Source organism: Chenopodium album, chromosome 2 (genome assembly GCF_948465745.1).
Source record: "Chenopodium album chromosome 2, dcCheAlbu1.1, whole genome shotgun sequence".
NCBI classification, from domain to species: Eukaryota; Viridiplantae; Streptophyta; class Magnoliopsida; order Caryophyllales; family Amaranthaceae; genus Chenopodium; species Chenopodium album.
In genome coordinates this window covers 79,566,477-79,593,169 of record NC_137835.1, presented here as the reverse complement: position 1 = coordinate 79,593,169, position 26,693 = coordinate 79,566,477, and the positions used below count along the sequence as shown (strand labels likewise).

At 34.6% G+C, this 26,693-nt stretch overlaps 4 protein-coding genes and 1 long non-coding RNA gene across 6 annotated transcripts; 3 read left to right on the top strand and 2 right to left on the bottom strand.

Moving 5' to 3' along the window:
- Positions 1-456: 456 nt before the first annotated feature.
- On the top strand, positions 457-5,345 carry LOC145602245 (hydroxyproline O-galactosyltransferase GALT6-like). Its single transcript, XM_081658424.1, has 7 exons — positions 457-1,816; positions 2,327-2,559; positions 2,638-2,928; positions 3,027-3,155; positions 3,238-3,411; positions 4,467-4,574; positions 4,703-5,345. Exons 1-7 carry the CDS (start codon positions 952-954, stop codon positions 4,910-4,912), a joined length of 2,010 nt encoding a protein of 669 aa, XP_081514550.1. The 5' UTR covers positions 457-951; the 3' UTR covers positions 4,913-5,345.
- A 1,466-nt stretch (positions 5,346-6,811) lies between these two features.
- On the top strand, positions 6,812-8,806 carry LOC145589146 (uncharacterized). The gene is made up of 2 exons (XR_014101634.1): positions 6,812-7,075; positions 8,387-8,806. It is a non-coding gene; the product is annotated as an uncharacterized LOC145589146 (long non-coding RNA).
- Positions 8,807-9,846: 1,040 nt separating this feature from the next.
- On the top strand, positions 9,847-18,094 carry LOC145589132 (calmodulin calcium-dependent NAD kinase-like). Of its 2 annotated transcripts, none has more exons than XM_081645694.1 (8): positions 9,847-10,247; positions 13,165-13,388; positions 13,542-13,603; positions 15,006-15,233; positions 15,457-15,589; positions 16,852-17,174; positions 17,268-17,412; positions 17,715-18,094. In XM_081645694.1, exons 1-8 carry the CDS (start codon positions 10,163-10,165, stop codon positions 17,952-17,954), a joined length of 1,440 nt encoding a protein of 479 aa, XP_081501820.1. In that variant the 5' UTR covers positions 9,847-10,162; the 3' UTR covers positions 17,955-18,094. The 2 variants fall into 2 exon arrangements, with proteins under 2 accessions (XP_081501820.1, XP_081501824.1); XM_081645698.1 differs by having other exon boundaries at positions 15,460-15,589; positions 17,715-18,093.
- A 397-nt stretch (positions 18,095-18,491) lies between these two features.
- On the bottom strand, positions 18,492-20,014 carry LOC145602235 (uncharacterized). Its single transcript, XM_081658413.1, has 2 exons — positions 19,800-20,014; positions 18,492-19,336 (listed from the first exon to the last, which is right to left on the bottom strand). The coding sequence occupies exons 1-2, from the start codon at positions 19,896-19,898 to the stop codon at positions 18,773-18,775; spliced, it is 663 nt and encodes a 220-aa protein (XP_081514539.1). The 5' UTR covers positions 19,899-20,014; the 3' UTR covers positions 18,492-18,772.
- Positions 20,015-23,173: 3,159 nt separating this feature from the next.
- LOC145576861 (uncharacterized) lies at positions 23,174-26,272 on the bottom strand. Its single transcript, XM_081634567.1, has 4 exons — positions 25,267-26,272; positions 24,995-25,153; positions 23,869-24,887; positions 23,174-23,797 (listed from the first exon to the last, which is right to left on the bottom strand). The coding sequence occupies exons 1-4, from the start codon at positions 26,270-26,272 to the stop codon at positions 23,174-23,176; spliced, it is 2,808 nt and encodes a 935-aa protein (XP_081490693.1).
- Between the last annotated feature and the right edge of the window lie 421 nt (positions 26,273-26,693).

Sequence of the window (26,693 nt, the reverse complement as noted above, 5' to 3'; positions counted from 1 at the left end):
CATTCTCATGTCTTTTTACAATATTTAAGTAAAAATACAATCTTTAATTCTTTCAATTTCTCACTTAATTACATTCACTACCCTTAATTAATTACAAACCCCCATTCTTTTGTCTTTTAACATAACTTAAGCAAAAATTTAATCATTTAGGGCTTGTTTGGCATTGTTTTTTGTTTTCAGTTTTTTTGAAAACAAAAAAACCAAAAACAGGAAACAAAAAAAAGGTGTTATCACTTTTCAGTTGTCAGTTTTCAAAATTAGCATGATTTTAATAAGTTTGCCTAATTTTTATTTCATTATATGACATATATCATACACTTTTAAAATACAAAAAACCAAAAAACTGAAAACCGCAACAATGTCAAACGAACCCTTAATAATTAATTTTAAAATTTCTTTTTTTGATTTGAAATGTTCAAGTTTAAATTTATTTAAGTTGAAAAGTACACCCACCAATATCAGATTCTCTCCTGAAAGTTAGAGAGAGAAAGTGCAGGGAAGTTTAGAGAGAGAAAAATAGCTGTTGAGGAAGTCGGTCGGTTCATCTCCTTCACTCTCTTTCTCTTCTCCATTTCTTCCTCTTTCTCTCTCTAAATTCTCTCTCTAACCCCCCTTTTGAAACGCGTTTCTTTCTTTTTCTGTGTTCTTGTTGATGACCTAACTCAACTCTCTTTCTCTCTATCTAGAGCTTTCTCTCTCTAGAAAAAAGCAGTTACTTCTCCCTTAATTCTCAATAACCCCCACTTAATTTCTCACCTCGAGGATTAAAGGGGTTTCAGATTTCATCCCCAATTTCAAAACCCATATCTTAATTTCTCCAGAAAATCCCCAATTTTTCTGGGGTTTTTTATTTGTAATTTTGATTTTTTAGGGTTAGGGTTTTTTTTTTTTTTTTTTTTTGTTCTTAATTTATAGTTGAAAAGTTCAATTTTGGGGGAAATTAGTTTAGTTATGAAGAGGGGAGGAGGGAAACTAGAGACATACATGGGAGTAACACGAACTCGATCGGTTCAAATTCTGGCATTACTGGGTTTACTGTACATGATCTTCATGACATTTGAGGTACCCTTTGTTTTCAAAAGCGTTTCACAGGATACTTCTGGCGTTTCATTCCAAAACGACGCGTTTGTGAGACCTCAGCAGCTTGATAGTGAGGAAGAATTGCAGGAGAAAGAAGCTCCGATCCGACCGTTGAAAGAGCCGTTAAGGGCTTCATCAGTTTCTCCGAAACCTCAGCGTCAAATGAGGGAGTATAAGACACTTTCTGGGTTGGTTTTTGATTGGAGAGCATTAGATAGCACTGAAAAGGATGGATTTTCTGGGTTGCACAAATCTGCAATAACTGCATTTCAGTTGGGAGAGAAGCTTTGGGAAGATCTTAAGTCAGGGAAGATAAGAATCGATGTCGAAAAGGCGGCCGAGAATCGGACCGAGACGTCGTGCCCGAACTCGGTATCGCTATCCGGTGATGAATTTACAAAGAAAGGGAAAGTAATGGTACTGCCCTGTGGGTTGACATTGGGATCTCACATTACTCTGGTGGGTAAACCAAGGATAGCTCATGCTGAACATGATCCAAAGATATCTTTGTTGAAAGATGGTGATCAAAGTTTGATGGTTTCACAATTTATGTTGGAATTAATTGGTTTAAAAACTGTTGATGGTGAAGACCCACCAAGGGTTTTGCATTATAATCCTAGGTTGAAAGGGGATTGGAGTGGAAAACCTGTGATTGAGCAGAATACTTGTTATAGACAGCAATGGGGAACTTCTGTTCGTTGTGAAGGGTGGAAATCTAGGCCTGATGAGGAGACTGGTGAGTTTTCAAAGATCTAATCTTTGTTAATATGATTTTGATTATTTGTTTATTGGATTATACTTGCTCGGATTGGTTGAAGCTAGCAAAAGGGATTGTCTTTTTTTAGTTGCTGGATTGAATTTTGAATTATTCTTTTGGTTTAGATAAAATGGGTGGAATTAGTTGTATTTTTGGTGAATTAAGGCTGTTGTTGACTTTAAAAAATGGGTGGATTTTTGTGATGTTTGTCCTAGATGTATGTTGGCTGTTGGATGGATGAGAATGAATGATATATTCTAGGATTAGCTCTCTGTTGGATTAGAGTGTTGGGTTTAGCTCTCATTGTTGCATGTTGTAACAACAAAGTAAAAATGTGGTGGTTGAGGCTCGAGGGACATGGGTGTGAAGGCTTGGGCTATGTCAAAAGTTCAGTTTTATATCTGTGTGTGATCTCGGTGTTATCAAGCTTTGATTACTGAGATTTTGATTATAGTACTGACCTAATTATGTGCTTCTTGGTCTTTATAGTTGATGGGCTGATTAAGTGTGAGAAATGGATCCGTGATGATGATAGTAATACTGAAGAATCCAGGGCAACATGGTGGTTTAGTCGGCTGTTGAGCAGGCCAAAGAAGGTGACAGTAGATTGGCCATTTCCTTTTGCTGAGGATAAGCTGTTTGTTATGACTGTTAGTGCTGGTTTGGAAGGTTATCATGTCAATGTGGATGGGAGGCATGTCACGTCCTTTCCTTACCGAACGGTGAGTAAATTTCTTGAATCTGTGTACAGATATTCTGCTGTTGTGCTTCTTCTGATATTGATTCCCCAATGTTTCTAGGGCTTTTCACTTGAAGATGCAACTGGGTTGACATTGAAAGGAGACATTGATACTCATTCTGTGTTTGCTGCTTCTTTGCCATCATCACATCCTAGTTATGCTCCACAGAGACACCTTGAGTTCTCGGATAGATGGCAAGCTCCACCTCTCCCTAGCGGTCCTGTGGAGCTTTTCATAGGCATTCTTTCTGCAGGCAACCATTTCGCCGAAAGGATGGCTGTGAGAAAATCTTGGATGCAACATAGGTTAATTAAGAATTCCAAAGTGGTAGCACGCTTTTTTGTAGCATTGGTAAGTGGAGACTATATGTATAAATGGCTCTTTGTATAACAGTCGTTGACGATTGCTTTAGCCTTTGTGCTAACTTGACTCCGGTTTTTTTATTTCAGCATGGCAGGAAGGAAGTGAACGTTGAGTTGAAGAAAGAGGCGGAGTTTTTTGGTGACATTGTTATTGTACCTTACATGGATAGCTATGACCTTGTTGTTGTGAAAACTGTAGCTATATGTGAATATGGGGTGAGCGTTCCTACTTTTGGTTTAGCTTCTCTCCTTCCTAGGTGCAATGCAACTTTAAATGACAACCTCCTTTTGTTAACAGGTACGCACTGTCGCTGCAAAGCACATTATGAAGTGCGATGATGATACCTTTGTTCGGGTTGATGCGGTTATTAAGGAAGCAAATAAGATTCCCGAGGGTAGCAGCTTGTATGTGGGTAACATCAATTACTATCACAAGCCTTTGCGCAGTGGTAAATGGTCTGTCACATATGAGGTATGACTTGGGACCATGCTGCCCCCAACATGTTAATTAGGTCTTGTGCTTACTATGTCTTTTCTAAGTTTGTGTGAATCTTGCTGCTGGTTATGCTACTACTAGTCTACTACTGAAGTATTAGTTTGTGTTCTTTTTTTTTTTGGTTATTAAATACGGAGTCTCTTGCTACAGAACCTCTATTTTGGCCAGTTCTTCTGCAAAAATATAATGTATTTCTATAGATTTTGCTGGGCTGTTATGCTTGAACAATATGTTTGCTATCAGAAACTGAGATGCTTTCTTCTATACTTTTGCTGGTAGAGCATATCCATTCCTTTTGTTTGTTCTCTAGTTTAGTCATTATCAGGCATTTTGAACATATTCAGTTGAAGTATGTGCGATGATTTGATAATGTGACTATGTTGGAGACTTTTAACTGAATTCTACATCAATAATTGCATTAGTAATACATGTCATTAACTATATTGTATATAGTGTCATGTCCTGTGTGTTGACGAATGTTATCTTTGTGTTTCTAATCATCGTTCATGATGTAGTCGAAAAGTTTTTATTCTCTGCGATAGGCTTCAGGTTTAAACTTTGTGCTTCAATATCTGCATGCTTTGGAGATGCTCATCTTTTGCTCATTATTGTTTACAAATTTGATTGAACATGAATTGTTTCCATGAATAACTATGGGGACCCAGAAAGAAAATAGAGCATATAATGGAAATTGTGCAGTGGCTGCAAAGTTCTAGAGTGTCATCATGGCAATATCTAGTGCATGCCCACCTTGATAGAGAATGATATCGTAATGTCTCGTGTGTGGGGATGGGGGTTGTGACTTGTGAAGACTAAAGAGCGGTCCCTGTTACATGTCATCTTGCCAATAAGGTTGATGAAATTGAACAAGGAAAGAGAAGCTTTATGTCTGGCACTTATTGATAGAGAATGATATCGTAATGTCTCGTGTTCTAATATGAGTGCTTCTTATGAATTGTCAATTTGTTTATCCCGGTAATTAGCAGAGTTGATGGAAAGTATCTCACTTTTTGTTCCCATTTTGTCTTCAGGAGTGGCCAGAGGAAGATTATCCACCTTATGCCAATGGACCAGGTTACATTTTGTCATCAGATGTCGCAAACTTCATTGTTTCCGAGTTTGAGAAACATAAATTAAGGGTAAGATAAGATGCTCATCTAAATTAGAAAGACGAAGAGGGAAAAAAAAAAAGAGAAATTTTGTTATATTACGATTAAAAATGAGATCTTTGTTTTTAAATCTGAATGTTATTATTCATCTCTTGCAGTTGTTTAAGATGGAAGATGTGAGTGTTGGAATGTGGGTGGAAAATTTCAACAGCACAAAACCAGTGGAGTACGTTCACAGCCTCAAGTTCTGTCAGTTTGGATGTATAGAAGATTATTACACTGCTCATTACCAATCTCCGAAACAGATGATCTGTCTATGGAACAAGTTGCAACAGCTAGGCCGCCCAGTTTGCTGTAACATGAGATGATAGTTAGTGATTAACAGGGAAGCCAGTTGCCCTGTTCGCTAATCGTCGAATAGATAGCAAATTTTTGAAGCCAAATATCAGTTTCCCCTTTTTTGTAAATTCTGCAAAAGGTCCTTTTTTAGGTTGTTCTCTAGGACCATGTAGGTGTCTAGTTCCAGATTCATTCATTATTTTCCTCCCTCCCACTTTCCTCCTTTCCTTTCTCTTACCATTATTCTAGTTTTTGTACCTCGGTCAAGTCGAGCCGTGATGATGATGATGATGAGAAATATGCACCCCTGGTGAACAGCCTTATCCAGTTGGAAGGTTTTGTAATCTAATGTAGAGAAAAAAAAAAACAGTACATGGAAATGAATCCTCAACTTTCCAGATACTGATCAGGTGTATATCTATAAATTATGATTGGATATGGAACCGTTCTATGGTTATTAAATTAGAAGCTACTCTTTCACATTATCTTTTAATTTTCTACTTAATTTGGCTAAGTGGGAAAGCCCATGTGAGGAAGTTGGTTTATATTGCAAAATTGGTAACCACCAAATTATTCTTTTAATCATTTTTATTCGTGCATCCGTTCTCTTTTATTTGCCTCTACTTTATTTTGTGGTTTGTTCCTTTGAGTTTATCTCATAATTTGTCTTCAGATTACAGATAATTATAGACAATTGCAAACTATTGTACTCTGCATTTATCATATTTCTTCCGTCTCAATGCACTAGTTTGATCTTAGATGTGTAAAAATAAATACTCTGCAATACCTAATCAACTAAACATCCTTATTTTGGGACGAAGAGAGTATCCTTTAAATAACTCTACTTATCCACCGGCCAACAAAAGAGAGCATAATTTCTTGATATTAACAATTTTATAGTCATTGGTGTTTAAAGTAAAAGAAAAATAAAAGATGGAACGACAAAGGTGGTGTGTAACTTAAACTTCCGACTTGTTGTCCATGAAAAGATCGTAAATTGCACATGAGTATGTTCCCTTAATAATGAATAATGCTACATATGTGCTCTACTTTGGGAACATGGAGACGTATTAACATTTTTGGAACTTTAAAGCAGTTTGTTCCCGAATGGTATATTGGTTCTAACTTGTGGCTATCACTATGAAGTGTTTCAAGACAATTATGCAAGCGATTATTGTTACTTGACACATTAATGGTGAGCGATTATTTGGCTAATTCTAACACAGTAAAATAAAGAGGAGAAAGGTAAATCTTACTCCGTAGTATTTTTGGCCTTTTTACTTCAATAAACAAGTATAATGTATTTAGGGTCTGTTCTTTTCAATTTTTAATTTCCTTCTCTCATAAAATATTCAATTCAGTCAATTAGAACAGGTTACACCCTTTTTTCTAAAATGCCAAAAGTAGTATAGGTATGACTGATAGACTGATAGTAATTTTGAGAGTGAGTGTATAGAATGATAATAGGATATGGATGGGTATTTGAATACAAGTAAGATTTTATTTATTTTATGGTATACAAAAGTATTGTATTTTCTTTATTTCATCCTTATCCCTCTTTAATCTCAATCACCCTGAGCGAACATTAGATTTTCTTTACTCTTGCCGTGTATAAAGTTATCTTTATCATCCCTTCTTATCCCCTAACAAATATCCACATAACAAGTCAAAGGAATATTATTACTATTTTAGGACAGGGCGAGTAAATAATGTTGTATAAGTTGCAAGACTATAGCAACACCATTGATGAGGAATGACTAGTCTAAACAAAGAAAGAAATCTTGGAAATTTATATGTAAATTGTAAGAGTTGACACCATTCACGCTTCACGCTTTCATTTCTTGTCATCATACAAGCGTCTTTTACGTATAAGTTGAAATTAGCCTCACACTTTTTTTGTAATCTTTTCATTGTTTTTGATTCGTGAATTATGGGTTTGTTGTGGCCTTATTTTCGTCTCTACCTTTTGTGTGTGGTTTTTGGGTTGTTTTTGTACTCATTTTGGGTGTTTTTGTTGATCTAAGGTTTGTTTTTGTTTTGATTTAATTAAAAACTAATCTCAATGAAATATATGGTGATTTTTTCTTAACATAGGTGGGTAAGTGGCTAATTGGCTATGTGTTGGAGTTCCACCAAATAATCGAGGTGAATCGGTTGGTGAGACCATCTATCTCCGATTAACTGCAAACAAGGTTCGACTTTTATTGGCTCATTGTCCCTTTTTCTTAATGTTTAAAGTATGAAATATTATATTACTTTAAAAAAATGTCAACATTAAAAATGTGTTCGGGTTGAAGAGATTATATTTATAAAAAAAATAAAAAAATAATAAAAAAAAAATATAAAAGGATTATAATTTCAATAAATGAAGTAAGAAAATCACCCATATAATCGCAATGTCCATGTTTAGATATGTAATAAACTAATAATGAACTACTCTTGTATTAATCTTTTTAATAGCAGCAATTATGATGAGTATACCCATCAAGCTTCTTGGCATCAATGTAGATGCTAGCTATTGGTTTTTTTTTTTTTTTTTTTTTTCAAATCACTACACTCTATGAGCCATAATGAGTCACAAAGAGTAATGACATAGAGGTTATAAGCTTATAACAATATTAACGGGTTCAAACTACCACATTTCAAGACTTAAACAATTAAGCTAGTTCACGCGCACTTTTGCATTATACTTTGTACTAATTATGTTATGAAAGTGTTGGATTAAGTCATATCCTTTATTATAGTAAATACAAAACCTATGTCTTTAATTACACGTCTTTGTTGAGAGTGAGGGATAACTCAAGTGGTTAGAGCTCCCCTCCCGATTCCAAGATATCTTAGGATCGATTCTCATCACCCGCCCTTGTAGCTCTCTAAACACCAAAAATTACACGTCTTTGTTGTTTAGGAATGAGCTTACTTTTCTTGTAATGTAGTATTGTAGCCCATTAATGTAACCTTGAAAATTGAGTGTATGAGAATGGGCTTAGGATAAGACCCAACGACACAAAAAGGGCCCATCTAAAAATAAAAAGGGAAATTAAGGCCCATATATATCATTCCATCAATCAAGACATTCAGACTAAATATATTTGCCCAAGTTCAAGATTTAACCCAAAACGAAGCCCAATTCAAAGCCCATCCCTCAACTACAAGCTGGTTTGAGATTTTCATCCTTAAAATAAAACTTCTCAAATAAACATTTTGTTCCAATATAAGTACTTCTTAAGGTCTATCTTAGGATCTTTGAAGTTTGAAGATTTTATGGTGAGCTAAAAGTTGCACACACATACTTAACAAGTGAGTACACAATATTAGAGATGACAAACCAAGTGTGAGTTTCATGTCATATTCTATTGATATGTTATTCGGTTTATGTATTTTTGTTTAGTTTTGTTCAAATTCAAGTCTATTATCAATTAATTTACTATGAACATTAATTATATTAATTAGTTGTATTAATTTTTCTTCATCTAGGTTAAAATTGAGTTATTTTATTTCAGATTGAGTTCGAGTTAAAGGTGGAGCAAACCAACACTTAGTCATGATTATCTAGATAATAATAGCTATGCATGACAAGCTTATTAGAGTGAATTCGGCTAATCAAAGTGGAGAAGTTCCATGGGATGAATGTTCATGAAATGAGTGGATTTTGAGGAAAGTTAACAAATTTGAATCTTTTCTTTAGTAATCTCATCAACTAGAAACCATTCGAGATTGAAAGGAAGAGATAAAGTTATGGCAATTGTGAACGATGAAGAAAATAAAGAAGCAGAAATTTGTAACAAGGATAAGATTTTGTATCTTGTGGAAAGATGGCGGAAATCTAGTGTTTATATCAACGCAAAATAGTGCATGCAAATTGCAAACAATAAATTGTGGATTTCAACTAAGGTAATCTATTCAAATCTAGCACTTATTTACTCCGTTTTTTTTTTTTTCTTCTAAGGTTTACTCACTATATATTACAATTTATGTGACCTAAAGACATAATCTATCTTCAATTCAGATTTAAAGTAAGTCTCATCTTCTATAAATAAAAGAATACCAATAGTAATGCTTTTATACAAGATCAAATAGTACAAGTCCAATTTTAGACTTTTAGTTAATCTGATTATTATTTTTGAAATCAATGTGATTAATCTTTTTCCATGTTATTGCCTAAACTCGTTATACTAATTATTTCAATTTTAGGTCGCTTCAAGGTAGAGTTGATTTCCTTGGACATATGATCAAGGAGTCAATGACGACTTATATTTTGTCCACACACATCCTCCTAAGTGTAAACATGATTAATGACCACTATTTTGGCCAAACATAAACAAACCAAGTATATTTTCAATCCAATAGAACCGTATTCAACTCGGATTATTCTCCTAATCCCCTTAATTAGACTTTTCTTATCCCTTACCATTTCTCCACCATATAGATTCCTTAATAATTTCATCATTCAACCTCCAACTCTCTAAGCTCCCACGCATAACATCACCAAACAACATACTACTTTCGTCCCCTTTCGTTTGCTCTATGAAGATAAAATCCTTTTTTCAAGAGTATGATGTGAGAGAAAAGGGGCGACCAATTGGTGTACTGTAGAGTACAATTACAATTTCACAATTACTGTAAACAATTGAACTGAAATGAATTGAATTGATTGGAGTTGAACTGAACTGAATAAAATCGAAATGAATTGTTTATAGAATATTAGAAACTGAACTGATTAGAACTGGACTGAATTGAAATTAAGCTGAAAAGGGAATCCATGCAAACATTGAGAGAGAGACAAATGGACGGAAGGTAATTAAATTAAACAAACAAGAATGAAAAAGATAGTGCACAAAACCGTTGATATAGTAAATAAAGTACTCTGTATATTTTATGAATCCACAAAATTATGAGTTAGTGGCAGTCCACCACGTAATATGTTTTTATATATATACAATATCAATGTTGAGATTGTTAACCAATTGTTCCATTAAATATTTTTTTTATTTTTTTGAAAAAAAAAACACCATTACAACAACCAAACACTACTACCATAATATAAAATTATCATCTTAAACCATTGACTTTATTTTTTATTTTCTTTTATTTCATTAAATCTTCTTCAATTCGATCATCATCATCATCTTATTCTTTCTCTCTCATAAAGCTAATTAAGTTTACTGGTTATGAACATTTAAGCTTGTTTCTCTCTCTAAAATCTTAGTGACCTGTTTGGTTGCTGATTAAATAGAAGAAGAAGAAAAAGGAAAAGGAGGTTAGTTTGGTAATTTTACATGGATCAAAAGCTAGTTCCACAGTTGCATAAAGCTGAGTCAAGTAGCAGACATGGAAGGCTTGAGAGATTCTCCCATTATGTTGGTAATTATTCTAATTTAATCTTTACCTTAATCTACTTTTTCAATCAATCTTTTTGTTCTTCTTAGCTTTTTTTTGTGGTTTTGGTTCTTTTTAAATTTGTTGATTAATTATTTATTATGATTATTGATTATGGTGGAAATGTGTACATTTTCTTTTGAATTTAACTTTAATTTCTTCTTATGTCAAATTGTTTATAAAATAATATATAGTAAAGATGAAATTAAGCTATACATATGTTGCCATTAATAAAAGGGGAATTTTTAGAAAGAAAATGCACTTTTATCTTTTCCTTTTGGGAAAAAAAATACGGAGTATATTGGTAGAATTAAGGAGTCGTTTACCTATAAATAAATAAACTAAGTAATGAATCATGTTTCTCGCGGAGTAAAGCTAAGATGGATAACTATATTATAGATCAACGAGCGATTTTGTCATGTATATAATTATATACTTCATAATGCTTGAACAACATTTTGTTAAGATTTTATGAAATGCTTAAATTTGGATGGAAAGAATATTTAGTATGTGAAGTGTAGTTTCATATGAAATGATCCTGTAGCAGTTTAATGAACATGGATGATTTTTTTTCAACTCGTATTATTTATGCTATATATAAAGATAAAAAATTAAAAAAAAATCTCTTTTTTTTTTTTTTTTAGTTAGTGTTAATTGCTTTTAAAGTTACATTGCCATTATGAAAAATGAAAAATGAAAGGTATGCTAATGCCTAATCAAGTTGCAAAACCAGACAGATAGAATAAAAGGAATTGTATGGTAAAACACACTGGAACTGAAAACTTTAGCAAAAGTATCTTTATTCTAATCGTACTAGTATAGGAAAGGTTGCTATCAATCAACAAAAGGAAAAAATTTAGGAAATAATGAAGTACAAAAAATAAATAAATAAAATCTGTAATTAGAAACACTGTAGTAAATTATGGAGATTTGAGGCAGAAAAAAGGACCTACATTGAAATAAGTTGAGGATAAACCATAATAAAGTCAATTTTGGCATTACTGTACAATCATAGGACTGTATAATTTTGTAAATGGACCATATTGAATTATTGATATATGATCCTCATTTATTACGTACAAAATATATGGATTCAAGAAGATAATTTTTTTTTTTATTTATTTAAGTAATATACTATAGTTCGTTATAATTGATAGAGTATAAAACATATTCCTGGGCCTCAACCATTGTGCACCAATTTTAAACAACTAAATTAACATACGAAGTATCATGTTATTCCTTTAACTTCATATGTTTTTGTCAATGGTTCAACATTTAGTAAATTTTTTGTCTTAGTAGGAGTAACTTTTATAGCAACTCTAACTTAGTATAGTGAAGAAATTTACCTTTCTTCTCTTTCCAAATGTCATACGCTAAATATTACTCCGTAACAAAATCAAACTTTTTTTAATCTTAATGGCAAACATTCCAACAAACCTGCCATGTCTTACTATCATTTTCTTACAAATTATTTGCTATAATAATTTCATAGGCAAGTATATAGAGTACATAAATATATCATGCTCTTTTGATTATAAAATACTTTATACTCGTATATAATAAGAATCCATATAATAAAATAAATTGACGTGATATAAGTACATACCTAATTATAGATGATGATTACACCCCCAACAACAATAACAACTTTTTATTAGTTTAGTTTTCAAGTTTTAAAAGATATAATTTATTAATCCTTACTTTTGGAAATCCAATGTTTCTTCATTTTGTTAAGGAAAATTTGTAAATTACCACCCAAAAAGGGGTGCTGTTTTGAAATTACCACCCAATAAAAATTTTATTTTAAATTACCACCCATTAAAAACAAAATTCTTTCAGATTACCACCTTTTTTTGTTTTCCGGTGGAAAATCTGTTTGAGGGCCCCACATAACGGCTATAAACGGCTACTTTGACTCTCTCTCCCCAATTTCTGTTGTTTATAAATTGTCAAACTTCAATTTTAAAAATTTTGCCCCAAATTTCATTCTAAATCCCTCAAATTTCAACTTGTACTGTTAGAAGAAGATATAAACTGAATTTCATAATCTGATTTTGCAGCTAAGGTATGATTTCAGTACTTCGTAAATTAGGGTTTTTTTCCCTAATTTAGTAATTAGGGTTCCTGAGGCAATAAAATTTGGGGCTTTTTGCAATTAGGGTATTTGTTTGCAATTAATTGTGCGATTTAGTTAGAATTCTGCTAATTGAAGTTGATGTTGTCCAAATTTGTTCTTCAATTGTTTATTATGCTGAATAATTGTATCTTATGTGCTGTGTTTTGCGATTGAATGATTTGAATGATTCATTGATGCATGAAGTTGTAAGCTAGTTCTTTTTGTTTGTTTTTGGATTATGTCTTGCATAAATGGAGGAGAATAAGTACATTTTCAGATTTAAGTATATGAGTGTTGTTGTTGACCTTGAATATGAAGTAGACAAAAGTAACCTACATGATACAGAGAATTAAAGGAAGAGAGAGGGAAAAATTAAAATTGATGATTTTTGGTTAGATTAACAAAAGGAATTGAGGAGAGATGAAGAGTATGGAGTTTAATGCAACAGTTATAACATTAGGTCGAAGAAAAGAAAAAAAAAAAAGAAAGTTAAAAAGGTGGGACCCACAGTCGGATTTTCAACGGGAAAACATAAAAATATGGTAATCTGAAAGAATTTTATTTTAAATGGGTGGTAATTTAAAATAAAATTTTTATTGGGTGGTAATTTCAAATTAGGACCCCTTTTTGGGTGGTAATTTACAAATTTTTCTTTTGTTAATGTAGGTATTTTCTTTTTCAAACTTGGCACAAAGGAGTTAGTTTTTCTGCTGTTCATTTTTAGTTCTTATAGAATACTACATATAGCATTATTCTTATATTTATCGTACATTGACATATTTGTAGCAAGACAAATTGGGTTTGATGATCCAAACGAGTGCCCTCAGTTGTGCAAGTTGGCAAACGACTATTTGAAGAAAACAGAAGGAAGTGAGAGTTTTATCTATGAATTTTTCTCCAATGAACCAGATGCCGAATCTCTTTATGTCAAATTAATTGAAGAATTTGATAAATGCATTCTTAGTTATTTTTCTTTTCATTGGAGCCGAACACCTTCCATGATCAGTCAGGTACATACATTTTCTTTATTTAATCATCAACCATAAGTTGCTTTGACGGATATTGATTTACAATAATAAATCCCTCACCCCTAATTTGCTTTCGAAAAATTTATTAATTTTTATGTTTGGTTTGCTATATTAATTAATTTTTGTAAAATGAAGGTCTTGGGAAATAATGATCATGAGAAGAAAAGGTTCAAAGACCTTGTGATGGCAGCTACAAGGTTAGTCATAATTCTTATAAACAAAGTATAATCCTTAGGTTTAATAAAAACAAGTTACATGTGATTTATGATATCAAATCTTGTTAATTTTGACTATTAAATTATATCATTAGATCTTTGTATAACTGTATACGAAGTATAATAATACTTCGTACAGTATTTTTTTACCACTTAATCAAATGTGAATATTTTATAAAAATATGTGGTTGTCATAATATATAATCGAAGAGGATAAAACAAAAAAGGGGAGAATATTGGCTGAGCAATTATATCATGCATGACTACATACCTACTAACTACAGTTCTATCATCCGCACGAATCATGTGTTCAGAAACTAATAATGCCACAATTATTGATTAGTTTTTTTTTTAAAAGGAATTATTGATTAGTATTATACTTCAAATTACTAATTTCACTAGACCAAGTGGTGGCTGCTAATATTATTATTATTATTATTATTATTATTATTATTATTATAAAAGATTGTAAGACTTGTGCATTATTAGGACAAATAAATGTTTTACGTAAAATAATATTTATTCAATGGGTAAGGGTAACGGTTCTTCTAATTTATATCACGTATTTGTTGGTTGTTATACCAGCTTATTTTGATAGCAAGTTGGTGTGGACTTGTGGTGCATATTTTAGTTCTCTGTCACGTCGGTCTCACATGAAACTATCCAACAAGAGATAAAAACTTCTCTAGAATACAACCTTCAAACAAATTATTTATTAAATCAACTTATGAGGCTTACTCCCATCCCTGGAAAATTTATTATGGTTGCTTCATTAGCTTCTAATTAGTAGTTAATTAGTTTCTCCCAAGTCATAATATTCTATGATTACGTACGTAGTTAGTGCCTTAGTGGTAGACCGCTCAATTAGTTCACATCAATTACGCGGAAATTTGTCAATAATTTAGTGCTCTACTTGTTAGCAACTTAGCACTAACAATCTAATGTAGACTTTGTATGCAAAGTTTACTTTTAAAGATACCTTGAAAACTTTTGTGTAAATTATACTTTTTGAATTGACTTAATTAATGACACGATATCTTTGAGGATTGACTCACATAAAACATGACTTTGAGAAATTTTAAATTATTATCCTAGTTTGTACTCATTAATCCTGATCCAAAATACAAGCTAAGTAGTCTTAATTAAAGTTTGATAAATAATTTTTGTATAGTTAAATTTGTGATGTTATAAGTTTATTTTTCAAACTAATTAAAAATAAAAGTGTTAGATTATTGTATCAAATATATATATATATATATATATATATATATATATATATATATATATATATATATATATATATATATATATATATATATATATATATATATATATATATTTACATGTTAAACTAAACTAGCTAGGTACATTGTTACACATACAGAAAACAAAGATTCGATAGGGTGATACATAGTTTGAAGGTGACACGAGTGTTCGCAACGTTAGTTGAGGAGATGAAGGCGATAGGTGGGATATCTAACGGCAACAATGGAGAATCGTGCACGGAGGTGATGGTGCCGGTGGCTCACAACAAGAGAAGTCCGGTACTCCTACTCATGGGTGGTGGAATGGGTGCCGGCAAGAGCACTGTCCTCAAAGACATCCTTAAAGAGTAATTTCAACCTCTTATTTTCTTTATTTTCTTCTCTAACTAGCTTATTTTGTTACATTAATTAAGTTACTTGTACATTAAAATATTTACACGTTGAGCACTTAATTTAACTAATTATATATAGCAAAGTTTATTTTAAGATAACAATAATGATTTACTAAATAATTTGTTTGAATAATTATCATAAATGCATGCTAAGAAAGATATGAAATTGTTGTTGTAGCAGGCCATTTTGGTCAGGAGTTGGGTCAAATGCGGTAGTAGTGGAAGCAGATGCTTTCAAAGAGACGGATGTCATTTATAGAGCACTAAGTTCTAGTGGTCATCATGGTGATATGCTTCAAACTGCTGAATTGGTAATCACTCGTATTATTCTCACTTTAAATATTCTCTCCGTCTCTTTAAAATTGTGTTGCTCTTCTCTTCAATGCGCATTTATTCCTTTAAAGTCGTCTTATATTACAAAGTACAAAGTATAAATTATATAAACATTTAATATATTTTCATTTTTAGTATTAAGTTGGGAATTTATCTTCAATTCATGAGTAAATCAATATAATAGATATTAATATTACTCCCTCCGTGTTTTTTTAAGTGTTACAGTTTGACTGACACATAGTTTTAGGCAATTTAATTGACTTAAATAAAATAAGAGGTAAGTGCGGTAGTTGGAGTATTAAAAAATTGTAAAAGAAAGATAGTGATTAGTGAGGTTAATAGTTTATTGAAAAGTAATGAATGTGAGAAGAAAGATATAATAAAAAGTAGTAATGGGTTTGAGTGGGGACCATGAGAGGAGAGAGATATAATATTTTAATGTAGTTTTTGCCAAAAAGGAAGTGTAACACTTAAAAAGACACGGCCAAAAATAAAAAGTATAACACTTAAAAAAACACGGAGAGAGTATACAGAGTATCTATCCTTTCCTCTTTTAGTATGTGCATGACTTTTTTAAAGGGTAACTATTTGTTGTACGAGTAATCATTAAAAGTGTTCATTTAGAGGAGAAATTTACTAGGCTCAAATGTCGGTGACCAACTTTTAAAAGTTACATAGTATTGACAGCTGGAAAACAACATTTGTTGGCTAATCAAATCAATTGATTCTGTGAATGGATTTTACCTAAAATATTTGATGCTTAGACCATGATTTCATTTTTTTAAAACGGAGATTTGGCCATGATCTTACTATGGAATAATTAGTGGATCTAGATTTTGTTAATGAATTTATTTGTTGTTACATGAAAACCACTTATAGTATAACATGTCATCGTGCAATCAAATAAACTTTCACAAGAATTATGCATTAAAAAAAAATACTTAATAACAAAAATTCTAGTCATAAGAATATTCTTCTTTCTCTAGTGCCATGTACGTGTTGGGGCAATGGAGGAGTGAGTCAGCCTAGTTTGGATCGAATAAAACTGAAACTAAATCGAGATTAAGGACTTTAATTTAAGTTTACTGCATAAATGGATACGATTAAATTTAGAATCAACTTATTTGACTTAAAAATTAACACGTTGTTACTTGTCAATTCAATTTAGTCTGATCTTTTTAATATCTAAAATTTAAAATGTGGATTTGAGATAGAGAGACTAATGTTGATTTAAAAATAGGTACATCAATCATCAACAGATGCAGCACAATCATTGCTAGTAACAGCCTTAAATGAAGGGAGGGATGTGATAATGGACGGGACATTAGCATGGATGCCCTTTGTGGAGCAAACAATAGAAATGGCTCGCAACGTTCACAAGTGTAGGTATCGAATGGGACTTGGTTACAAGGAAGCAGAAGATGGCACCACTATAGAGAATTATTGGGAGCAAGTGGAAGATGATGATGCACATTCAAAACAAGTAAAGGGCCGGAAGCCCTATAGAATTGAACTTGTTGGTGTTGTTTGTGATGCTTATCTTGCGGTTGTAAGAGGCATCAGGTAAATGTTCCATACTCCCTCCGTTTTTTTTTTTTTAGGTCTTTTTCTGGTTGGTGCTCGTAAACTTAAAAATGAACGAATTGGATGAAACAGGAGAGCAATAATGGTTGGAAGGGCAGTGAGGGTACAATCACAGCTAAAGTCTCACAAGAGATTTGCAAGTGCTTTTCCAAAATATTGTGAGCTTGTTGACAATGCTAGGCTTTATTGTACCAACGCCGTATGTGGTCCACCCAGGGTAAATTCTTCTCCCTTGTCTATTTAGTATTTACCCCTCTTAAAACTCGTGCATGAACCTGTACAATTGCATCATCATAAACTTACAAAACGGACATGTGAATAAACCCTTTACATCATCTTAAATTTACAAGACGGGGATGTCAATACAAAACTAACGTTGTCTTAAATATCACATCTTAATATTACACGTCTTAACGGGCATGTGATAAAGGTTTTGAATTCATAGGGTTACATCATTACTTAACGATAAGAACCAAGTACAATATTCAACTGGTGGTAATTGAATTTTATGATGTGCAGTTGATAGGGTGGAAGGATGGACACAGCAGACTATTAGTAGATGTGGAAGAAATTAATTGTCTAAACATATTGGGTAGCCTCAATGACGAAGCTGAGTCCATTTATGAACTTCACACGGATAAAAGCCCACTTTCTCATCAGGGCTCAGCCTGGAAAGAAATGATCTTATCACCTTTGAGGCCCAATATTCAGAAGGATCTCAAGACTGCCATTCTTAACTGTGAACTTGCTGTATCCTAATTTGCATTGGCCCAATTCTTTTGGCCCACCTAATTTTTTCTGGATTCTACTTTTGTTAATCCTTCCCCCATTTCAAACTTTATTGGGTAACCTGGATTACAAAATTTGAAATTATGATCAACCAAGGATATTGATATTTGACGCAAATTCAAATTGAATCTGTGTTTTTAGCCAGAGTTTTGCCCTTGAAATTTAAATTAAGAATTTTGGAAATGGAGTATCATTAATTTTAACAGAAAATTTGTTAATACCATAATGCAATTACAAAAATTCAAAATTTCACTGACATGAATATTTGTAGATTGTCAAAAATTCAATATATTTAACCTTCAACAAAATTGAGAATAAAACAAAAAAGTTAATAAATCTCGAATATATGGATAAGATCATTTGTGATTATCCTTCGACATACCTTCAAATTGTGAGTGAATAAAAAAACAACCCATTATTTCCACAATTAATGACAGTATCAAAGACAACCAATGAAATAAAATCAAAGCAAGAGGATGATATATATTAAAGCAAAGGATGATAATATAGCGAAATCCAGATTTCTAATTTGTATTAAAGCTGAAGAACTTAAAAACAGGCAATTAAGCTAAACTGAGGTAAAATGATTAGCCATCTAATCATAAATGATAAAACCTAATTTGAATAACAAACCAAACTACTAGTAAAAGTCTGAGATTTCTACAAACCCTAGAATTTTTTAAACTACCTAAGTAGTTATGATCATCAACATTCAACCTTCTCTAAACACAAACTTAAACCTATCGACAAATTTACAAACTCAAATCAGCACAAATAACAACTCTGATTCACTTCTTGTTAGTCTTCTTCATCGCAACGGTTTTCTTCACGGCAGTAGCTTTCTTCGCCGGCGACTTAATACTCTTCGGCTTCTTCGCCTTCACCGGCGCAACCTTCTTCGCCGGCGACTTCGCCGGAGACTTCATCGACACCTTCTGCTTCTTAGCCGCCGTTGTCGACGCTTTAGCCTTTGCTGTGGTGGCCTTGGCTTTGGCACCGGCTGCTTTTGGCTTAGCGGCGGCAGATTTTTTGGCTGGCTTAGCGGCGGCAGATTTTTTGGCTGGCTTAGCGGCGGCTTCCTTTGATTTTGGCTTGGCGGCGGCTTTTGGCTTCTCGGCGGCGGCTGGTGCGGCGGTCGGAGACTTCTTGGAGGTGCCTGGTGGAAGTTTGAAGGATTTCTTCACCATGACGAGCTTTCCAGAAGCAACGCTTTTCTTCAATTGGTTGAAGAGAAGCTTTCTGAAGTTTGGAGGAAGGTCGCGAACCTTCTGTTGCTCTTCGATGTGTTTCGCGATTGCGTAATGGCTTGATCCTGTTCTCTCCTTGAGAGAAACCAATGCTTCTGTTATCATCTGCGAGAAATTTCCAGAAATTCATCAGTTTCATCATCAAAAATTCACAAAATCCTTCAACGATGATTGAAATAATGCTCAAAATCAAGCGAAACATTCACCAAAACCTCAAAAATGTCCAGAAATAAATCATTTTCATCATTACAAAACCGCATAAAAATACTCCGAAACTACGATGATTGAAACAAAGCTCAAATCATGCTAAGCATTCACCAAAACCTCAAAATGTCCAGAAATTCATCATTTTTATCACTAAACATTCACAAAATCGCATAAAAATACTCTGAAACTCAACGATGATTGAAACAAAGCTCAAATCAAGCAAAATATTAACCAAAACTTCATGAAATCGAGCAAAAACATATCAGAAACTCAGAAAATTCCTTCAATCTACCAAAATCGAATCAGAATAAAAAAAAAAAGCTATAAAAATCATTCAAAAAAATCAGAGGAGAACAAATACCTCGATATAAGGAGGATGAGAAGGAGCAGATTTCGCAGCAGCAGCTTTCTTCGGAGCAGAAGTTTTCTTCACAGTCTTAGTAGCAGTACTAGCAACCATGATTTCAGACTTAGAGAAAATTCTCACAAAAAGAGGAGAGAGAAAATGAGAGAGAATATCAGAAAGAGTGCAAAGGAAGAATCAATAGATAGATGGAAGATAGTGGTAAAGGGGGAATGAATATTTGGGGAGATATATAATGAGGCACTAAGAGTGATCTGATTGGTGGAAAAGAAAGCACACGGATTATGACTTCTTTGAAATGAGTGCGATTGTGATCCGTTAGATGGAATGTAAATCAATGGCTGGTATTGTGTTTAAGATGGTGACACGGATCGTGGGATGATGGATTAGGATAGTGTGTTTTTTAGGTCATTTTGAGTGTCTGATATTTTGAAGGATGTCAGTTTTTGTGAAAGGAATGATATTACGTAACGGATTTTTTTAGGGTGGCCCACTTTACCTTAAGTGTAACCGCCTTGTTGGTTAGAAATGTGGATTTTTTTTTAATTAAAAACTTTAATGATGTTTTTGGATGTGTATACAGAGTAGGAATTATGTTTTGTAATACGAAGTACTTACGGTATAAACGTACGTAGTATAAAACATTTGTACAAGACTATAAGTCATAAAGATTTATTTTTTTTTGGTGCAAATGAGGGGCAAGCCCCGAGAAGAAAATTAACAAAATAAAGCTAAGGTACTACCCGTGGCCAAGCCACTCCCATTACATCCTCATATAAAATTCTCCCTAAAGCTAGAGGGGGGGATTGAATCAATTCTATAGAATTGTTCTGCGATACTCCTTGATTGGCTAACCAATCAGCTGCACGGTTTGCTTCTCTGTATATATGATGGACCTCCACCTTCCAACTAGCATCATTGAGCATTTGTTTGCATCTAGTGAGGATATGCACACTTTCACCAGTGTATGTAGCATCTTTATTTAAAGCTTGTACTAAGGATTGACTGTCAAGTTGAACTTGGATCATAGAAAGGTTGCATTCTGGCAGCAAGTTTCAGTCCATACTCCAAAGCTTTTGCTTCAGCCATAAAGGCATTACATATGCTAATTTTTAGAGAGAATGCATATGCTAACTTGCCAGTATGGTCGCGAATTAAGCCACCACCACCACCACCACCAGGGCCAGGAGACCCTTTGGCTGCTCCATCAGTATTGAGGACCAGCCAGCCAAAGGGAGGAGCAAGCCAACGAATATAAGCTTCATGCCTTGTAGAAGTGTTCTGTCCTGTTCTCGTGCTATCATCACCAAGAATTCTCCAAGTTTCTTCAAATTTGGCAAGTAGGAATTGACTTGTGTCAATTGGAATGTCTTAAGTATTAACAAAGGTCACACTATTTCGCCATCTCCACAACCACCATACGACTAAAGCAAAATATGTGGGCCAAATTTTAGGAGAAAGATCATTTCTCACCTGATTTTTAATGTTTCTGATCACCCATTGCTACGGAGTACCTTGCTTGAAGCTAGGAAATTTTGCAGGGCCACCCACATGCTTCCAAACTTCTCTCACTGCTGTGCAGTCCCTAAGCACATGGAGAGTCGTTTCTTCAAGATTTCCACAGAGTTTACACCAAGGATTGTCAGCTATGTTGCGCTTGAACCGATTGACATTAGTCATGATTCTGTCATGAAGTACAAGCCAAAGAAAAACTCTCATACGTTGTTGTACCTTGAGCTTCCAAACGAGATCTCAGCTACCATCAGTTATGTGCTTAATTAAATCTCCACGAATTATCATAAGGGCAGATTTAATGGTGAATTTTCCTTTAACAGCACCACCCCAATATAACAGGTCCCCCACTGAGGAGTCTGGATGCAGGGAGTGAGCTGCTATCTCCTGTAATATCACAGCAAGGAGTATGTCCGCAAATAGTTCCCATTTCCACCCTAAATTATTATCCCACAGGTCTGCTACATTAGCATTATCAATTTCACTTGGTATAGCAGTGATAGCAAGGGATCTTAGAGTGCTTTTACAAGCCCATTTGTGACCCCAAAATAAAGTGGTATCCCCCCTATTCACAGCCACTCTAGCCTCATCACAAATATATTGGGCATTCTCAGTTATGCCTCGCCAAACGTTCGACATATTTGCTTTGGGAGTGAACATATCAACATCGCACCTATTTTTACAGTACTTGGCACGCAGAACACTAGCCCAAAGAGAATGAGGCTCTGTCAAAATTCTCCAACCGAGCTTAGCAAGAAAGGCATAATTCGTTTCTCTTGCACTTCTCATCCCTAAACCCCCTTGACTTTTAGGAAGCTTCAAGGTTTCCCAGGAGAGGAGGTGTATTTTTTTCTTGTCCTCATCACCTCCCCAAATAAAGCGCCTAGCCCTTTTATCGATATCATCACAAATCGGTCTTGGTAGTTGGCCGTTTGCATAGCATAGGTACTCATAGTAGAAATGGTAGATTTGGCAAGAGTAATACGACCTGCCATTGACAGGTACTTTGTCTTCCATCCAGAAAGTTTCCTATCTATTTTTTCACAAAGGTATGCAAAAGTGTTTAAGGTGACCCTGTTGGTAAGAGTTGGCATACCCAAGTAAACCCCAAGGTCATTCGTTGCTTCAAACCCCAAGGCTTGACTTACTGCAGCAATGTTGCTTGGCTCCATGTTGCGGAAAAAATAAACACGAGACTTAGCAATGCTAACCCGTTGACCTGAAGCACCACCAAAGCGCCCCAAACATTCTTTAATAATCTGAGCTTGTTCCACAGTAGCTTCACCAAACAAAATTATATCATCCGCGAAACATAAATTTGTTAACTTCGGCCCATTTTTACTAGCATAAATAGGTTTCAACCTATTTGCAATGATTGCTTCTTCAATAATTTGATTGAGCCTCTCCATACATAACACAAAAATGTATGGAGAGAGGGGGTCACCTTGGCGAATACCACGACCCGGTTTAAAAACTTGGGTGGGTTCTCCATTCCATAAACTTGCATAGAGGGAGTGGTTATGCATTCCATTATGACATCAGTCAAAAGGCAGGGGAATCGAATTTCCAACAAAGTATCACAAATAAACTCCCACCTTAGTCTGTCATATGCTTTTTCAAAATCAATTTTGATAGCCATCAATCCCTTTTTCCCTTGTTTGTTGCGCATTGTATGGATTACTTCTTGAACTATGACAATATTATCGGTTATTTGGCGCCCCGGGACAAAGCTAGTTTGTGTACAAGTAGTCAAGTGAGGCGTCATCGGTTTAATTCTATTCACTATAGTTTTAGTAATTATTTTATAAACGACATTACAAAGCCCTATTGGATGAAACTGAGTAGCTAGCTCTGGGTTATCAACCTTTGGTATAAGCACGCACTATAAAGGTATCATTAAGGTTATTAGGAATACCTTTCCCAGCAAGAACATCAAGAGCGACCTTGTAAACGTTAGGAGCTACGAGATCCCAATGAATTTGGTAAAACAAAGCTTGAAACCCGTTTGGCCCTGGTGCCTTTAAAGCGCCCATTTCTTGAATAACCTTGTCAATTTCACATTTTACAAAAGGTCGAGATAAGCTATCCCAATCCCTTTGTGAAAATTCTGGAAAATTGTCCGAAGGTAAGCTGCCTTGCTCCTCCCCTCCTTCATCAGTGAATAAATTAGTGAAATATTGGACAATGATATCTTGTACTTTAGCCTTATCATGTATCCAATCACCATCTTGGTGCTCCTTAATAGCCGAGATTTTATTCCTCCATCTTCGAGTGATAGTACTGAGATGAAAAAAGGATGTATTTTGGTCTCCTTCTCGAATCCAATTAACTCTAGATTTTTTATACCAAAGTAGTTCCTCTTGCTCTAAAACTTCATCTAACTCCTTGCGTAATTTTGCTTCCAATTTGATAAGGTCCCTGGATTTTTGCATAACTAAATTTCGTTGGACCCCAGCAATTCTAGCAAGCAGAGTTCTTTTTTCCTAAAAATGTTATGAAAAATGGTCTGATTCCAATCTTGAAGGTCATTTGCAATTTTATTAAAATGGGGTACAAGAGAAGCATTATTATCCCATTTTTCTTCAATGTATGAACGAAAATTCTCATGAGTGAGCCAAGCCGCTTGGAAACGGAAAGGTTTGTTAATCGAGTTAATCGGAGCAAAACCATTAGGAGAGATCAACACCGGGCAGTGATCGGACTGTACTGCCGGAAGGTTCTTAGAAGCTGCATTCGCAAATCGCAAAGCCCACTCACTGTTGCAGAGTGCCCTGTCCAAACGAGCACTAATTCTTGTATCAACAGACTTTCCCCGAGCCGAAGTGTGACCAGGGCCACTAAATTCAACATCAATTAAATTCAAGTCTTCCACCCATTCATTGAATTTGGCTGTGTGTCGAGAAGTATCAGGGCAACTTGAGTTGCGCTCGTGATTAAATCTAGTCTCATTAAAGTCTCCCGCTAACATCCAAGGCTTATTACTCGAGTTAGCAAAGTCTTTTAATTCTCTCCATAGATCAGTCTTCTTGTTGGGGTCGGGACTGGCGTAGACAACAGTGAAGTGCCACGGTTCGCCACCAATTCTTTTGATATCCATGGTAATATATTGACCATGTTTGATAATTGGTTCAACAGAAATAAGTTCTAGCTTCCAATAAATCCAAATACCACCGCTGAATCCTTGCGCATCAACTCTAGTGTGACCATTATAACCAATAATAGTAGCAATGTGTTCGGCTTGTTTACCACCCGTATGAGTTTCTACCAAAGCTAGCACATTAGGCTTATGTTTCCTTACTATATCTTTGAGGGCATTAAAAAAAGAACGACTTCCAATACCTTGAACGTTCCATACCATACAAGAGATTGGTGAACTATTCGGGGCTAAGTGGGGTATTGTATCTTCCATTAAGACTGGTATTTTGGGTAAAGAGCTTACGTATGCTTGTGAGATTAATCGCATAATACGATTAATTTCATTGGGAATGCGGAGAGTTACAATAAACTCCATTGGCTCCGGGGTCGGTTCCACCCATGATTTTATTCGAACTTCCATCACATGAGTCAGGGGGTCTGCAATGCCCATGTAAGGTATCTCCATTGGTTGTCCCACACATAGGATCTTCTCGGGGGGGGGGGGGGATGTTCAAGAGGATAGCATCCGATGGTGGAGGGAATACTTGGTGGTTCATAATGAGTGGCAGTGTTCAAATCAACTTCTAATGCTTGTTTATTTGCTTCTTGTGACTTTTGTGTTGAGAAGGTTAAACTCTCTAGACCTTGATTTTCTTTGCCAATGCTTAGTATACTGCTTTCAAGAGATGGCTTTTCTTTGGAAACTTCCACATTTGTGATTGGAGTAAGGGGAATATTGCTTGGTATCTTTTTCACAAATTTTATGGTATCTTTTTTTTTTTTTTTTCCTGTTGACTTCCTAAGCTTTTTTCAGTACTAGATTTCCCAAAATTAAAGGGGAGGTCTTTTTGAGGAGAATATTTAGTTGATTGGGATTTGTCACCAAGATTCACAGTGGCTTCATGGGGGATTGAATTGGTTAGAGAAGCTTTTGATAAGATATTTGTTGCCATATCTTCGCCCTGATTAATAGCTTCCATATTATTATCTTTTTGAGAGATAATATTGGAATTATCTTCTTCCTCTAATTGATCCGCTAGAGCAACAAATCTTGAATTATTTCCACCCAAATCCCTTGGATTACGCTCAGTTTCCTTAGCAGGAGATTGACCAAGATTTTTAGGAATATTCTGACCTTCCTTACCGCTAGCCGGAATATTCTTTTCCACCCTTTGTGGTTTTTTCCGACCTGGCTTTTTCACCAGCATCCAGGATCCAAAATCATCCAGTTCCTCAGGTTTTGAGATCAGTTTTGCTTGCCCTGCTTGAACATTGTCTAGCTGAGAGTTAATATCATCCACTACCATATTATCATTTGGTTGATTGGAGATACATTGATCCTCTACATGACCTAACTTTCCACACTTGTAACAAATCATCTTGATGCCCTCATACTGTATTCTCCAAATTTTGCCTTTCAACCAAAATTTAGACAGTAAAGGTTTTGATAAATCATTTTCAACACTTAACCTTGTAAACTGACCCCTTTCAGCATAGGCAGTAGATTTATCAACTCTAATGACTTTACCAATTTTAGCTCCTATTTTCTTCAGAAATTCCTTGTCAAGATACTCAACCGACAGGTTGGGAATACGTACCCAAGCCGTGAGTACATTAATAGAGGCTTCTTTAGGGATGAAGTTAGGCGTCCACTTTCGACTGGTGAGGTATTTGTCATCAATTAACCATGGTCCTTGTGTAAGAACGTAGTTATAGTCATCCACATTGTTAAATCGAGCTATGAAGTATTTGCAACCAATATTTGTAAGAGACATATCTCCTTTCAGTTGCCATTTCTTCTTCAACCGCTTCATCAATCCCATATACCCTAGACTACCATCAAACATTCAAATGATGAGAGTGTGTCTCCAAGGTCTACGCATCGCTCTTTTCTCCTCTTTGGTAAGCAGAATTACAGGGCATCTTACATTATCTACCAGGTCTTCTGGGGGGACATCATCGTCAGACACATCATCATCCTCATCCTCATTGTGGATTTGGATACTCGTGTCCACCATTGTTTCCAGAGGGTTATCTCTTAGGAGATCTCTAAAAGACTTTGGGGGATGATTTCCATTAGGGTTCTAATGAGCAGACTGTCCATAAATGACAATGTTTTCACAACCACCCCCAAATGGCATGGGAATTGATGGATCTAATTCCATCTCAGAATTCTCCTCTCTATTGAAAATTTCATGAGTAATTTTTCTTTTTGGCTTTTTATTTGATCGGGCCACCTGATCA